The sequence below is a fragment of the Erythrolamprus reginae genome, chromosome 4, assembly GCF_031021105.1.
Source record: "Erythrolamprus reginae isolate rEryReg1 chromosome 4, rEryReg1.hap1, whole genome shotgun sequence".
Taxonomy (NCBI): domain Eukaryota; kingdom Metazoa; phylum Chordata; class Lepidosauria; order Squamata; family Dipsadidae; genus Erythrolamprus; species Erythrolamprus reginae.
Genome location: NC_091953.1, coordinates 42,743,977 through 42,761,859, shown reverse-complemented (window position 1 = coordinate 42,761,859; position 17,883 = coordinate 42,743,977). Strand labels below are relative to the sequence as shown.

The following is a 17,883-nucleotide window of genomic DNA, read 5'->3' as shown; positions in this document are numbered from 1 at the left end:
GTCGCAGCCGGCCTGGGGCGCTTCCCAGCAACCTCCCGAACCGAACCCGGGGTTCAGCAAAATTTTGCCTCTTCTTACGAACTTTGTTCGAGTTACGAACCGGCATTCGGGAGGCTTCTGGGAAGCCCCGCCGCCCGGCTGTTACCTTTTAAAACAGCCGTGCGGCTTCCCAGCAGTCTCCGAACGCAGGTTCGTAACTCGAAAAAAGTTCATAAGAAGAGGCAAAAATTTTCTGAACCCCGGGTTCGTATCACGAGTTGTTCGTAAGACGAGGGGTTCGTATCTTGAGGTACCACTGTATTTGCAGTGTGCACAGGAATCTGTTCATAGGGGTTTTTTTATAGTCCGGCCTTCCAAGAGTCCGAGGGAGGGTGAACTGGCCCCCTGTGTAAAAAGTTTGGGGACCCCTGCTTTAAAACTTGTGAATTTTTAGTTTCAGTCTCAAATTAATCAGGAGCACCACTTGATTTGAAGGGCTTGGGGAAGAGTAGGTGGAGAAAGAGAACCAGTATAGATTTTACTGATGTCCTTGGTGAAAATGTTTAACTACAGAAAGAATATCTTTCAGTTTTTTCCTTTATTTTGGGATTTAAGGATGACCTGGATATTAGAAGATTATTTCTCCCTGAGATCCCTTTCCATCTCCAAAATTAGACTTCAGCATTGAACTTTTATAAAATATAGCCTTCTCTGATACCTTCCTAATGACAATGAGATTACAGTCTTAATTTGGAAAACTGCAAGTGAATTAAAAAAAATGTAATAATAGACTTTAATAAAATTCTTACTCTGAGGAAATATTGGCTATTGTATCACATGAACTGTATTCCACTCCTGTGAATATTTCTTTGCATTGCCCTATCCGAATACCATTGAGCCAGTCACCTGTTGAGCGGAAGGGTGAGATGTCAATGCTACTTTGGTCCAGTAGGAGATTTGATGGTCTGGAATAAATGAAATAAAAATAATAGTAAAACAACAGAAATAAGCCAAGATTTGATTGAACCTAAATTTATTTTATTTAAACATTTAAACATGCCTAAATTTAAACATGCCTGGGATAAACATATATCCATTGTAAGATAAAATACAGGAAATAGTATAAGGGCAGACTAGATGGACCATGAGGTCTTTTTCTGCCGTCAGTCTTCTATGTTTCTATGTTTCTAACAAAGGTGATCTATATTAGACATATACACAGCTGTCAAGGCAGAAGTTAATTTGTTTTGTATTGTTTTGTGTTTTATTGGTTCAGTGCAAAAAAACAGAAGTTTCAGATTCTTTTGAACAGACAAATTTCAGCTGGTCAAAATATTTCAATAATGGTTTTGTTGCATTATTTATTTATTTATTTATTTATTTATTTATTCATTCATTCATTCATTCATTCATTCATTCATTCATTCATTCATTCATTCATTCATTCATTCATTTATTTATTTATTTATTTATTTATTTATTTATTTATTTATTGTATTTGTATGCTGCCCCTCTCCAGAGACTCGGAGCGGCTAACAGCGACAATAAAACAGTGTACAATAGTAATTTGGTATTGATGATTAAAAATCAATTAATATAAAAACCAAACATACATACATACATACCATGCATAGAATTGTAAAGGCCTAGGGGGAAAGAGGATCTCAATTCCCCCATGCCTGGCGCCAGAGGTGGGTTTTAAGTTGTTTACGAAAGGCAAGGAGGGTGGGGGCAGTTCTAATCTCTGGGGGGAGTTGGTTCCAGAGGGCTGGGGCCGCCACAGAGAAGGCTCTTCCCCTGGGTCCCGCCAGGCGACATTGCTTAGTTGACGGGACCCGGAGAAGATCCACCAAATTACACCATTGCTATAGAACAGTGATAGCAAAGCTTTTTTGGCTTGCATGCCAAAAGGATGTGTGAACACATTAGCGCACACACATGTGCCCACATGTATGCCTCCCATGCCTGTGCACTCCAACCAGCTGCCCCAACCCGTGCATATGCACAGGCCTCACAACAGACTCCTGAAAGCAGCAAATAATGGCCAAACAGGCCAATTAGAAATTTGGAAACAAACTTCAAGTTGGCCTGTTTGGTCATTTTTTGCCATCTTCACACTTGAGCAGACTTCACTGGAGCCTGGAGAGAGTGAAAACAGCCCAATAGGCCAACTGGAAGTTTGTTTCTGAACTTCCAATTGGCCTGTTGTGCCATTTTTCACCAGCCCCGGGCTTCAGGGGGCTGAAACCTGGGATGAGCGAAAACGGCTGAAAAGAAGGTGAAAAATCAGCTGGCCAATATGTGCTTGCACCCTGGAGTTGACATAGGCATTCTGATATGACTCTGTGTGCGACCTGTGGCACACATACCATAGATTCACCATTACGGCTATAGAAGCTATGCTTATTATCAATTTGTTGTTATATGCAATTCAAGTTATTATTGCTCATAAAGTCTTGCAAAGCTTAGGGCCTGTTATCTTAGAATAGCCTGTCCTAAAACTCACAGAAGCCAAATATATAGAAAGCACCTGTTGAAAGCCATGTCCTATTAGGAAACAATCTGCAAAGATATTCTCTGAAAGGAAAGAATGTATAATTGTTCTTGAGGCTTATACTTGGATTTCCTATTCTCATTTCCTATTAAAAAATGATTTCATTATAATGATATGAAAATTGAACTGAAAAAATGATGCTTATTTGTTTATTTTGCTCATAAAAGGGCCATCCCCCCCATTTTTGCAAGCATGTCACTTTATAAATTTTTCTAGGCCCCTAATTCCAAATGTTTTCAATAACTTTGGCATTGAATTACCAGTTTGAACATAATAAAATGAAAATTGAAGTGAAAACATTGATGCTTATTTGTTTATTTTGCACATAAAAGTCCCCCCCACTGTGTTCAATTATTTCTACGGAGAGGGGAGGCATACAAATCTAATAAACAAACAAACAAACAAACAAACAAATATTTCACAATTTATATAAAAATTATTCTGTTAATTTCAAAATTACATACTTGTTTTTAGTAAAATGCATTTATTTAATAAAATTAGTTGTCTGGCTACCATGTGCTTGCTTTTCAAAAGGATATTCCCAATATTTCTAGCCAAATCTATATAAAAAGTGAAAATAATGGCACACAGCAAGGCCGAGGGGTGTGGCCCTTTTGTGAGCAAAATAAACAAATTTTTAATCAATTTTTTCAGTTCAATTTTCATATCATTATGTTCAGAAATGTTCAAACTAGTTTCCCAGTGAAAAGTCGAGTCACACAGACTGGAAAACAGTACAAGTGTGACTTTTTTTGCCCAGAAAAAACTAAGCCCCCCCCCCAAAAAAAAATTCTCATAGAGAGAACCCCTGAAATGATGAACAGTCATGAAATTTCAAGTTTCAGAAATGCAGGGAAAATCTTTTACAGGGTCTCAAACTTCGATTTCGAGTTTCACAGACTCGAAACATAACAGCAGGGTTAATACCTTCCTCCTTCCTTAAAATTTATTAAATTTACAATTTGAGGAAAATGCTGAAGCCTTTATCTAAAACTTTTGTAGGTTATGAGCTGATCTGTGTTTATTTTTGTGAATTTATAATTCATTGCTTTCATGAGATTCCTTAAACATTTCAAATAATATTTGTGTTTTATGGATGACACAGAGCATAAATTAGAGCATGAATTTCTATTTCATACTGCTTTCTGCCTCAGACTTTTTCCCAACTATCACATTTGACAAAAAGTTTCTTGTTGATTTTGCTCAAAATTGTGCTCAATACAATAAGATTTCTTGAACAACAACAGCAAACCAGTGAAAGAAATTCAAAATGAATGGATTTTCAGCAACGATGTTGCTGAAGGAAGAGATAAGTCAGTCTCCCTTTTCATTTATGTTTTCTTTTCCTTATAAGATGCATTCAACAATCTTGTGTCAAAATTGTTGACTCTAATATGAATTTTTGCCACTCCAGCCAAAATATGTAGTATTGGAATATTGGGAGAAATGGTCCATAAGCAGGACCACTAACAACATGTTATAGTAGAGGTAAAAAAATAAGATTATGTTTTCTACATCCCACATGGAGTATTTCTAAAGTGAATCTTAAAGCTCTTTGCAAAATCAATTAAGACAGCTCTCAAACTTCAGCCTACCTGCCTCATTTCACCTAATAGTAGGGCTGACCTTATTCCAAATACCATAATTTCTCCCACTGAGTTTCCCCTGTCTCTTCACACCGAGCTATTAAAAAGTATTGGACGGCACAGGAAAGATTGCATGTATTACACAATAATCAGCATATTTCATGGTTCTCTTTCTCTCTTCCAAGAGGTGGAAACCCATTGAGAAATTTGCACATTATTCTAAACATTATAATTTTGCTTATTAAAAAAGTAAAATACTGTTTCAGGGATACTATTAATAATATAATATATCAATATTATCAACCACTGTGGTAACTAGAATCTGCCTATTTATGCAAGCACTTATTATCCACCTTCTTTAATATGAGCTGATGTTTTGAGTTTTCTTTTAAATGGCCTGTGACTATTAAATAATTCAGGCTAAAGAAAGCTTTGAGTAGATGAGCAATTTTTCAGGACCACATATTCACATATGTCTCTGGATTTCTGCCAGTTTTTCAAAATTTTCATTCAGGAATAAATAACAAAGAAGTTACATATTAATCATATCAAAAGTGTCTAGCTTGGTCCTATTTATCTCATGAAAATGAAGCTTTTCATTTGCAGTTTACCTGGGAAACATCCAAGATGTATATATACATCCTGAGACGTAGTAGTTAACCTATCCTGATCCTTTTTTTATTTTTATTTTTAAAAAGATGCATAGAAACATAGAAGTCTGACAGCAGAAAAAGACCTCATGGTCCATCTAGTCTGCCCTTATACTATTTTCTGTATTTTATCTTAGGATGGATATATGTTTATCCCAGGCATGTTTAAATTCAGTTACTGTGGATTTATCTACCACGTCTGCTGGAAGTTTGTTCCAAGGATCTACTACTCTTTCAGTAAAATAATATTTTCTCATGTTGCTTTTGATCTTTCCCCCAACTAACTTCAGATTGTGTCCCCTTGTTCTTGTGTTCACTTTCCTTTTAAAAACACTTCCCTCCTGGACCTTGTTTAACCCTTTAACATATTTAAATGTTTCAATCATGTCCCCCCTTTTCCTTCTGTCCTCCAGACTATACAGATTGAGTTCATTAAGTCTTTCCTGATACATTTTATGCTTAAGACCTTCCACCATTCTTGTAGCCCGTCTTTGGACACTTAAATGCATTATTTAAGCAGCTAAAAAAAAGAACAAACCTGAGAAAGAACAAAAAAAAAAAAAGCAGGATAATAACAATGTGCAAAAACTATTTTTTTCCATATTTATGGATATAAGGAACTAAAATATTAGCTAATTTTAATTCAAATAATTAGAACATTGTGTAGGATGTCACCACAAAGCCAAAAGACTGCTTTTTTTCCTTGTAGAGGACATCTGGACAGTTTATCAATGAACAGGAATTTGTTTCTTGCTGTGAACAGCCTGTGATGTCTCCTCATGAGCACCAAGGGAATGCAGAGCTTTCAGACCATCTGCATTTACTAGCTTCAAGCCCCCATCCTCCCTTTGACCCAGCCCCTAGACAACAGGTCTAAACATGAAATTTATGGGCTAGGTTATATGCACCATAAGCTCACACTTTTATTAGACAAATTAGATAGACTGCAATGCGTACAGCTGTAAATGATGTCCTGCAGGGTTCCACCTGATCTTTCACAGCTTTTCATAAATCAGGTCCTACTAGCGTCAGACTATAGCCATTAAAAAGAAATCATGGAAATTACATGTTTGCTTACTAGAAGTGCCTGAATTTTACCCAACATATTTCTCCAGCTCTAGCTTTGCCTTTCCTCTCTCCCAGTTACTATATTCTTAAATTGTTCTCTAGAGTGGTGCACACATATCAAGGCTTTTGTTTTTTTGTATAATTGCTATTGAACAGAACACTAAGCATAGCAGTCTGCATATGGTGTCCATAAATAAAAGGACAACAGTCTACTCAATGCTGACATTCCAGGGTATATGTTCAACCAACAGCTTCTTGCAATTGGCTTTTATGCACCAACCTATCATGTTAACAGCTGGAATTAACCTTGCTCTTCTGCAGGAGAGCTCTTGTTTGCTGTCATTAAGATCGATGTTGCCACATTGCAAAGAATTTTCTGTCTTACAATATCATGTCTCGAAATAAACATATACATAGTAATGCTCTGCCTCCCACTGATATAAATCACTGTTCGAAAGCATCAGCTGCTCAGTGAGAAAGAGATATCTCTATTACCTTCAAACCTTGCTTGCATTGCAGCAGTACCGGTATGCTGCTAATAAAACTTAATTTGATTTGATTTATTTGATTTGTTATGGCTGCCTATTCCAGAAGACTTTACCAAATCCAGAAAAAGAAACAGCAAAAACAATTTGAAAAGATTGAAACCTACTTAAGTAGTCAACTCAACTATAACAATAAAAAGTATAAAAATAAAATAGGGGTCCAACCAAGCATAAGAACTTCATAAATCACAGGTCAAAATCTTTGAACAAAGTCAAGTCTTAAGATTTTTGAAGAACTATAGGGGAATGCCTGTTCTTCATATCTCTGGAGGGATTATATTCCAGAGGGCATGACAGAGGCTAGATAAGGTACTAAAGAGCTTCCGGATTTATTTTTATTATCTTATTGACAGTTTACTACACTCTCATTCTAGAAAGCAATTATAGCCATGGTGTCCATGAAAATAGTCCAAAACAGTATTGTCTTATCATTTTCTCTCATTGGTTCAACCAATAGAACACAAAAAGTGTGCACATGTTTAGAGTAGATCTCCATTCAAAATCAAGTAGGTATCATCCAAAATACGAAAAGATAAGAAGCCATCTTTTCTGTTATGGAATTAACTAGGGTCCGGATTTAGTCTCTTCTGGGAGCATAAAGACTCCAAATTGATGATGAATTTGACCCTGCCCTGAGACTCAGGGTGGTCATTTCCTACACCAGTTTGGTATTAAAATAAACTCAAGGACTAGAATTCTGGGGGAGGGGGAGATTACTTTATTGTCTGTAGTTTTAAAGAAAGTGTTTTTTCTTCCTTCTTTCCTTCCTTCTTTCCTTCCTTCCTGTCATGCTGTATATTGACAGCCCCTCAGAGACATTTAGTAATGAAAGAGTTAACTATGTGTGCCTTATTAGATCCTCCTATTATGATGTAATATCCTGCCAACTCACTTCCTTCTTCCTCCCTCTTCTCCTTCTAAATCTCCATGATGTAAGATGTATATATTATGTTGTCCCTCGAGACATGTTTTATTTGTTTATTTCTGTTTTATAATAAATATATCTTGTTTAAAAAGGAGTGATGTTTCTATCCATCGACCTCCAGGGGGTTTAAGGTTAAGGTCCTAACAGATCATTAATTTTCCTCAATCCCCATGACACTTCCTTCCTCCCTCCCTCCCTTCCTTTGTTTGAATTTCTATGCTGTCCTTCTCTGCAGACTCAGAGATGCTTATAAAATAAGGACTGTGATATGAAGAAATGCTGGTGCCCCTGCCCTTTGAATGTGCTAACAACAGCAGGTGGGGACCTGACTGGAAACCCCAGACTGGTTTGCATGGAATGGCAGGTCTGCCGAGAAGTGGGGAGGACAGTGGAGATGGGAGAGAGACTTTGGGTGTGGTGGAGAGCCAGGGCATCATGGTCCTTATTGGGAAGGTATGGTGGGAGCCAAAGGATAGGCCACTTTCAGGGAATGAGGACTCGCTGCTTGAAAGTGATTCCACATTCTGGCCCCTCGGACTCATCCTGTATAGCTAGTGTCAGACGAAGTCAGGGCCCTGGTCTCAGGCTCCTCAATGTCAGGTCAGTTGTCAACAGGGCCCTCTTGGTCCGAGACCTACTCTTGGAAGAGTGGGCTGACCTGGCTTGTATGACCAAAACCTGGCTGGGACCCAAAGGAAGTGTTCCTCTCTCATAAATGAGCCCTGAAAGGTTTCTGGTCTTACATCAACTGCAACACCAGGAAAGGGGTGAGGGAGTGGAAGTCATTGTCCAGGAGACTTTAAGCCTTCACAGGGTCCCTGCTCCCGAGGTTGTCGGGTTTGAATCTCTCCTTTTGAGATTAGACTCAAGGGTTCAGGTGGGCTTGCTGTTAACTATTTTGCAGCTATGCCTCCCAGCTATGTTGCAACAGCCCTGCCTGCACTGCTTGAGGTGGTAGCTGGGCTGGTGATGGAATTCCCTTGGGGGACTTTAACCTGCCATTGCTTGGCAGAACCTCAGATGTAGTTCAGGAATTCATGACTTCCATAGCAGCCATGTATCTGATACAAGTAATTCAGGGTCTGACTCATAGAAAAGGATATACACTTGGTGTTTCTCTTGGGGTAATGGAAAAAGGATCTGGTTTTAAGGATATAATCATCACAGCCTTGTCATGGTCAGATGACTCCATGCTGAGGCTGGACTTTAATAGGCCAATCCCCCACTGCAGGGAAGCGTAACCGATTAGGTGGTTCCATCCCAGGAACCTAATAGACCCGGATGGATTTCAGAAAGAGCTTGGGAAAATTCCCAACTTTCTTTGTCAATAGCACAGCTGAGTCCCTGGTGATGACATGGATTAAGGTCGCATTGGGGCTCTGGATGGGATGGTGCCTTTGTGGCCTCTCCGAAGCAATAGACCCTGGAGATCTCCTTGGTTTACTGCAGAACTCCAGAAGATGAAATGCCAAAAGAGACTCCTAGAGTGGCTATGGAGAGCCAGTAATTCTGAGTCAGACCAAACACAGGTAAGAGCTTTTATTAAGATTTAACTTGTGGCAATAAGGCAGCAAAGTGTGCACCCAGATGCCCTGCTTAGGGCGATCCATTTCCTCCTGAATAGGGAAGAAGCAGTGGAGCCCTTGTTCATGTTTGCCTGGTATAGCAGTTACGGCCCTATTTGGACCAGGAGGCTTTGCGCACAGTCACTCAGGCCTTCACCACCTTCCATCTTGATTATTGCAATGCACTCTACATGGGCTTACCCTTGAAGACTGTTTGGAGATTGTAGATAGTCCAGAATGCAGCTGCGAGAGCTGTCATGTGTGTACCTTGGTATACCCGTATAACACCAACACTCTGCATGCTGAACGGGCTACCGATTAGCCTCTGATGACAATTCAAGGTGTTGGTTGTTACCTATAAAGCCCTACATGGCTTAGGACCAGACTATTAATGGGACTATCTCCTGCCACATACCTCCCATAGACCAATAAGATCATACAGGGTTGGTCTTCCCCAGGTCCCGTCAACTAAGCAATGCAGGTTGACGGCACTGCAGGAGAGGGCCTTAAGATTAAGATTCAAGATTTATTAGATTTGTATGCCGCCCCTCTCCGAAGACTCTATGGCTGACCCGGCTCTATGGAATCAACTCCCCCTTGATGTCCATACTGCTCCCATCCTACTGGGCTTCTGAAAAGCTGTGAAAACCTGGCTTTGCTGGCAGGCCTGGGGGGTATAAATTACATCTGTCATGGCTGAATTGAATACTAAAAGTATTTTCTTTATAATGCTACAGTTAACAGAATCTTGCATCTCCCATTACCTGCCTTTATTCTAAAGACAATTAAGGATAATAAAATTTGAGATATTTTCTAAAATACCATTCTTACTTTGGATTCAGATTTGTTTTATTTGACCATTGTCTTATCCTCATTGTTTTCAAGGTTACACTTAGAGCAAATAATAATTCTGCTTAATTTTTGGACACAAATCCTTCTAATTAACAAATGACAGATGGCCATATAAAAGATCTTCAATTATTACATTATTTTGGAAGTATTGTTACAGAGTTGGCTATATATACATCTAAAACTGTCTGTCTGTCTAGCTGTCTAGCTATATAAACTATCTATCATCATCTATATCTATATAGATGATGATAGCTACATTTGCTTGTGTTCAGTAGGATTTATATTTATGGATACACACACATACACACACACACACATAAATATCAATCCTACTGAACACAAGCAAATGTAGCTTTTAGTTCAATAATTAACAAATGATTAAAGCATAGGTCTCATGAGAAAACATTTAGTGAAATGTGAATCACTTAATGGTTGCCTTTATAAATACATAGTTTGGAATAGCTATTACTGAAAATGACATATTTATATATCAGATTTTAACCTTGTTGTCATTTCTACTGACTCTGTTGTGGTTCTGAGTCTTAACCCTAGACCTCAACTTTGGATAATGGACACTATTAGATATTTCAACCTTCAAGTGAACTCTGTGTGTAAATATTGGCCTAAGTTAAGAATCTGCTTTATGTTGTCTTCAATATATTGTGACCTGTGTTTATGACATTATTAGGTGCTTTAACACTTAACCAACCCACCATGCTGAGACAGGACATAACAGATAGACCTAGCTTCCATTATTTTATTTAATCCCCTTTTAAAGCCATACCATGCCACTTTGACAAGACTGGACACTTTTGTTGATACAAGCTTCCTTTAGAAACCATGCTGTGAATTGGCTTGTTAAGTGCAATTAAAATTAACCATACTTTATTGCCTTTTGACAACCTGAAGCTTATTCTAGCCAGCTTTGAGCGCCTTTAGGAAGCCATTAGCTTGGGGTAAATGTCTCTTCCCCTTATAGAGAAAAGATGCTTCAGGATTTTATTCCCTCTAGTTTTTGTTTGTTTTGCAAGCAAATTTGATACATGGGGTAACTAATTGCTATTTAAGTTTCCACATTTTGCTTGTTTTTAATTTTTATTCTAATTTTTATTTTTTAAGAAAATGGGTTTTTGGGGAAGAGATAAGGGATCTATGCTTTCAACTGAAACACTTAAGAGTAATTTACAGAGCTGGAAGATAAAATAACAAAACAAGTTGTACATTGAAAAAGGAATTTTCTATGAATGGATTTTATGATCTCTTTCAATATTGAATTCTTGGATGAGAAATGAAAGGTTGGATCTAGGTTAATGATGATTCACACATCATAGTGGGCAAACCATAGAGCACTAAATGCCTTGGGCTATTACTAATATTGCTAATTTTGAGCTGCAAAATGCTAATCATCTGGAATAATCTTGCAATAAGTTTCTTTTTGGAAAATATAGCTTATGCTTCCCCACTAATTTTATGCAGCTATTCTTATCCCTACATTTCTTTTGTTTGGCTTAAAATATAACTGCACCTTTGTGTATTATATACAGAAGAGTCATGTCTTGTGGTTTGAATGTTTCTGGTCTGCATAATTAATCAATAGTAAAGTGCTCTTTCATCATACTAATCTTCACGTAAATTCCACAGTATTTGCTGAAAGAGAACACTGCAGAGACATTTCCACCTCTCTTTCAGAGGAAGGAGACTGGATCACCCGCCAGAAATGCTTCATAGGCTGAATCTTGCTACAGCTAATGAACACAGTAGCTTACTAACTATATCAGATAAGATCATGTCTAATGATGCTTATCTTGGACCTCAGAGAATAACTTATATACCATCTCTTTCCTTGCTCACTGTGGTCATCATAGAGGTAGAAGAGACTTTGTAAGTTTTCAGTCCAATGCTTACCCCACAACAGTGACCTCATATCATTCCTAGCACATGGTGCTTAACTATACAACCTTTGCTTAATGGCCTTCAGTAATGGAACCCTTGGGGCTCTAGGAGACAGGCTGTTCAACTGCTTAATAAGTCTCACAATCAGGAAATTCTTGCTGATATTTGGACTTATCACTGTAAAATTTAGACTTACTAGTTCTTCTTCAGCTGTAAGGGATCTGAAGAATAATCCACATTCTCTTTCCTGTTATAGCCCTTAAATATTAGAAGACTGATATCATGTCTGGTCTTAGCCTGATTTGCTTTACTGGACTTATTTCAACATTATTCAGAGGATTTAAGAACTGGGACCCACTATCTTTGTATTCTTTTCAGTTCATCAGCATCTTTCTTATACTGTGGCAAACAGTTACCCAGGTTTGACCAGTGGAACATACAACAGCCTGGAACTAGCACAATTTGGAAAGGTTCATTTATAATTATAGTAATTCTATCAAATTGAGCTGTTCTTACAAATGCATTATCTATAGGGCTGAGAAGCAGAAATTATTTATTAAAAGGTTATTGAGAACTTCGCACAATTTTTAAAAATTGAGTTCAGTTAAAATATTCTTAGTTTTATTATTATTATTATTATTATTATTATTATTATTATTATTATTATTATTATTATTATTATTTATTTATTTATTAGATTTGTATGCCGCCCCTCTCCGCAGACTCTTGTATGCCCCTTCCCCCCATAAAACTACTATAAATTTACTATAAATTGTAATGAGAATTAAGTACTTGGTTTAATAATGGTTGTTATTCAATCGGAAGACATGTCTGACTCTTTGCAACTTCATGGACCACAGCATGGAGGGGTGCCCAGTCCTCCACTGTCTCCTGTACTTTGCACAAATTCGTGTTCATTGTGGCAATTGCACCATATAATCATCTCATCTTCTACCATCCCTTTTTCCTTTTGCATTCAATCTTTAATAACTTTAGGGTCTCTTCCAATGATTAATAATGGTAAATAAATATTAATATTAATAGATAATATTAATAAAAGAAATGCGCTCAGACCTTTTTGGATTTCTGTTCTGTTTTCCCCTGCCCCCTGCATTCTAGTGAGCAGTATAATTATACACTTCCCTTTTTTGCAATGGATAATGAAAGCATATAAACAAATAAACAACCCCCACTTTTTATTTGTTCATTTCAATTAGTTACTGACAAGTTTGCAGCAAAAAATTATTGATACTTGTGGCGTTTAGGATTGGGAGTGGATAAAGTTGCATTGTTTGGCAGGTTGTATTCCCACCTCAAAACAATGCAAGTTGAAATAAATATATCGGGGTTTTGAATTTTATTATTGGTGTTCTATAATCAGGCTTATTATTTATAGTTATAAACCAATGCACCAGGATCTTAAAAATATTTTTTTAAAATAGCTAGCAATAATGGAAGTGTTCAAAACGAACTTGCTCTGAATAAAACCTCAAAATGTTATATGCAGTACTGTGGATATTTAGAATGATTTTAAAAAATCAAATTAATTATAGTTATTACTGTATTCTAATAATAGAATAATAACTAAAAAGCTAACAAAACCTGAAGGATTGTTCTGTGGTTTTTCACTGCACACAAAATTAAAAAGTCTAGGTATATTGAAAAGAAAAAAATCCAACATTGACGTTGAAAATCAAATGAATTGGTTTAGTTATAAAGACTTAAAATTATTTAATGCTACATATGTAATTATTGAGAAAAAGTATTTCAAATGTATTTTCAAAGTAGCAAAGAAATTGTGCAAAATTATTCTGATATGCAAACAGTTGATATAGAATTCTCTGCACTGCAATCTCTCATCACTGATTACTGAATACAGTGTTCCCTCTATTTTCACGGGTTTGAACTTCGCGAAAAGTCTATACCACGGTTTTTCAAAAATATTAATTAAAAAATACTTCACGTTTTTTCCCCCTATACCACGGTTTTTCCTGCCCGATCATGTCATATGTCATCACCAAACTTTCATCCGCATTTAATAAATATTTTTTAAATACACGAGTCTGCGGAGAGGGGCGGGATACAAATCCAATAATAATAATAATAATAATAATAATAATAATAATAATAATAATAAATAAATAAATAAATAAATAAACAAACATGGTGAGTAATAATCTAAATGATTGCTAAGAGAATGGGAAATTGTAATTTAGAGGTTTAAAGTGTTAAGGGAAAGCTGGTGATATTGTTCATAGCCAAAAATAGTGTATTTAGTTCTGCATCTCTACTTCGCGGAAATTCAACTTTCGCGGGCAGTCTCGGAACGCATCCCCCGCGAAAATTGAGGGAACACTGTACATAAATACATTTTCCTTTTTGAGAAGAATTTGGCCTAAGTAGTGAATTGTGTTTTATTTAAAATATAAATAATACACATACTGCTTAAATACTCAACATAGCATTTTTGATATAATTTCAAATTATATGCTGAGAAATAGACAAATGTACTCCCAGACACACTGAACAGTCCAGAAATAAGAGATGATGAGGATAAATTCTTTTCATGTCATGTTCATACTTAATTCAACATGACCATTCAGTTGCAAAGTCTTGTTTTGATATAATTTATATTTTAAAATTAAGTGTAAAGAATGGAGTGCACTACTGAACTGGGGTACTCTGTCTCCCTAAGTATTATCTTGCAGCAAACATTTATTTTGTCACAAATTCAAGTTATAGCAAATTATAAACATATAGATTTTGTCACCTTGCAGCTGCATTGGTGATTATTTTTAAACTGCTGGGATTACGGATCAGCTTGTCCAAGATGCTGACAATCTGTTCAAACTTTGGTCTGTTGTTTCTGTCTTTTTGCCAACAGTCCAGCATCATCTGATACAAGGCAGCTGGGCAGTCCATGGGTGGTGGCAAACGGTATCCTTCCTCCACTGCTTTAATTACCTGTGCACAAGGAAGACAGTTTGTAGAACCTGAAGGACATTCAGTTTACTTCTCCTTCCTCGGTTCTGGAAATGATATGCATTACATAATCCAATGTGGAGGCTTAGTAATTAAACAGATGTATTTTATTCCTAACTATTGTGAATCATGCCTATTCTTTTTCATCTCCAAAAATAAGCCACTTGACAATAAGAGATACAAAACATGACGGAAAAAGCAGAGGATAATTACATATCTTTGAAGAAAGTGACACTCAATCTTGTCCAATGTTTAAATTTGATTAGACCAAATACGACTCAATTTAATACATTTCCTACAGTACTAGCTTAATTACCCCAAAGAGAAAACATCTGGATCACTGCTGTACATTCATTCCCACCTCCTTAATAGTCTTATAGGAATTGTTATTTGAGATCATATGAACTTAGAAAATTGCTTGATACCAGTCCATAGTTTAGCATTATTTACAATGACTAGCAACGAATCTCTTGGGCTTCAAATGGAGGTCAGTTTTCTATCTTTAACTGGATTAGCCAATAACTGAAATGAAACATAGCCAAAAACATAATAATCCTGCTCCTAATATTTAAATATTTCAGAATATGAATTTATCAAAAAATCTTTCCTTGGATATGATCTAATAATACATACATAGAAACTCCATATGAAGGAAAAATCTTATGTATAATACATTAGTCCCTCACCTATCGCTGGTGTTACATTCCAGACCTGGCCGCGGTAGGTGAAATCCGCGATGGGGAATTTATCAACTGATAGTATTTATATTGTTTGGTAAGTTTTCATTGTTTTAAGTGTTTATAAACCCTTCCCACACAGTATTTATTTTAGATACAGTATTTAAATACAGTATTTACAATTTTAGATTTTTTTTTTTGTTGAAAAACCTGCCGATCGAGTTCGGTGGGCTGTTTAAATCTGCCGATCGACTTCCTCAGAAACCCGTGATGAAGTGAAGCCGCAGTAGGCGAAGTGCGGTATAGCGAGGGACTACTGTACTTTTATTAATATAGAAATATGGAAATGTAAACCATTAATGTGATTGACATTTCTGGTTCAGACAAAAAGACAAGTTTTGAGTTATTATATATATTATTGGCTAATGGCATTACATATATTGATATACTGTATGTATGCATACATGTATGCATGTGTAGTATGTATTTTGCCCATTGATATTTCAGAATTTCAGATGGAGAAGATGTATTATTTGTGAAAGCCCACAAATATTATTAAGCTAATTCTTGAAATATTGTGAACCACATGGTTAATAAAATTGCTAGAATTTTCATAATAACTATTTCTATAATGCTTTGATTTGATAACTGCAGTGCTTTGCTTTATTGGTCTCAAATCAATCAAAATTATTCAGAAAATGACCGAAAAGCAGCAGAAAGCTTTAAAAACATCTGTGCATCTATTTCCTAACTTTTTATAGGTGGAGCAATTATTAAATTAATTATTTCCAAATAAGATAGCTCATATTTATAATTTAATCATTGTACTACATATTCAATTATGCAACAAAATGATATGTTGACATTAAGCTGCATTTATACAAGATAATACATACATTTATGACTATATTAAAAATATCAGCAGTTGCTAAAAGGTTTTCAGAGCTATATACCATCATAATTAGCAAACAATATAATTAGGTTTCATATATGTGTTCAAACTTTCTTTTAAAGTTAGTTATTATTGGTGTTAATACAGCTGGTATATGATGGCCAATGCTGAACAGTTGTAAGGTGCTATTGATATGAACAAACATTAGACAGGGGTCTCCAACCTTGGCAACTTTAAGACTTGGAGACTTCAACTTCTAGAGTTATGGGAGTTGAAGTCCGCAAGTCTTAAAATTGCCAAGGTCAGAAACCCTGCATTAAAACATTCATCTGTCAAAATGCTGGTTATGTTGGGAAATGTTGTACAGCTTAGTGCATGAACACAATATAAAGCTAATTTACAAAATAGTAAAGGTATTTGATACATGAGAATTTAAAAACTAAAATTATAACAGAATTCATAGTAACCAGATGACTATATTGATTTTTAATTATATATAAGTTTAAGACCAGAGCAATTTTATTTGTGACATGTGCATAACATTAGAAGAAACTGTAAATCAAAGTAAATCAAAGTAAATCAAATGCACAAACTAAAAATTTTATTTATTGAGAAATACTATATTCCAAAGAAGCATAACTGCAAAGCAAAATACAATTATTTAAACTGTTTACAGGAAACAGTTTTAAGAAAATCAAATAGTCACTTCATATAACACATGTAGTACTTCAAAACATGTTCTAATTGTTAAAAACTTATACACAAATATTTACTTTCCCTTTATAAAGTTCAATTTAATCTAATCCAAAACACTCATGGAATAATTCAATTAAAAGAAATCAGGAGACATTTAATGAGGAACTCTAATCACTGAAATTTTAATTTAAAACAGTTTGCCATTTTATGACTTACTTGAGTGCCTTTTCTTCTTCTATTTTGTAAAAACACTAATTGCTTAAAAAGCTTTTTTTTAAAGCCTCCTAAGGAAATAAGTCTAACAAAAGGGTTTTTAAACTTTAATAAAATCTTTTTGCATAATAATTGTCTATATAATTCAATGTACTCACATCTTGATTAGACATCTCCCAATAGGGTCTCTCTCCATAAGACATTACTTCCCAAAGAACAATACCATAGCTCCATGCGTCACTGGCTGATGTAAATTTGCGATAAGCAATAGCTTCTGGAGATGTCCAACGAATTGGAATCTTGCCCCCCTATAAGACAAAACCACCATATACACTTATATATCTGTGCACATTGTTGATTATTCATTTTTTGCTTATTTACTCACTTACTTATTTGCTTTCTTGCTTACTCATTTACTTACTTACTGGTACTTACTTGCTTATTTACCTACAAGACTTATATGGCCAACCATCTCATAAAATGACCTTAGAGGGCTCATATAACAATCCATATAACAATCTTTACCAATGACAAAGCCAAGAAACTAACTTCAATGTGGAAGATTGAAGTTTGATCTAGACACAGAACAAGCTAATAATCCATAGAAAATAGTTTAAATCTTCCCGTTCCTCCCAGATGTCAGACAAAATATTATCTTAAATCCTATTTTTCTATATTGCACTAGTTTACTGGGATTAGTCCATGTATGTATGAAGAAGTGAAAAATAATGTTACTTAGACGGGCACAATATTCCTACATGACTATTTTCCCTTAATGAAATGGTCTGTTTGATGATACATTGATT

At 35.8% G+C, this 17,883-nt stretch overlaps 1 protein-coding gene across 3 annotated transcripts in view; it reads right to left on the bottom strand.

Moving 5' to 3' along the window:
* The window catches only part of EPHA3 (EPH receptor A3), a 179,070-nt gene that overhangs the window by 5,842 nt on the left and 155,345 nt on the right, over positions 1-17,883 (bottom strand). For 2 of the 3 annotated variants that reach the window (XM_070750157.1, XM_070750158.1), the window contains 3 exons: positions 17,236-17,385; positions 14,388-14,581; positions 789-944 (listed from right to left, as the gene is read on the bottom strand). In XM_070750157.1, coding sequence (XP_070606258.1) covers positions 789-944; positions 14,388-14,581; positions 17,236-17,385 — 500 coding nt within the window. The remainder of the gene's footprint in view (positions 1-788; positions 945-14,387; positions 14,582-17,235; positions 17,386-17,883) is intronic. The other variant, XM_070750159.1, reaches the window with a different exon arrangement.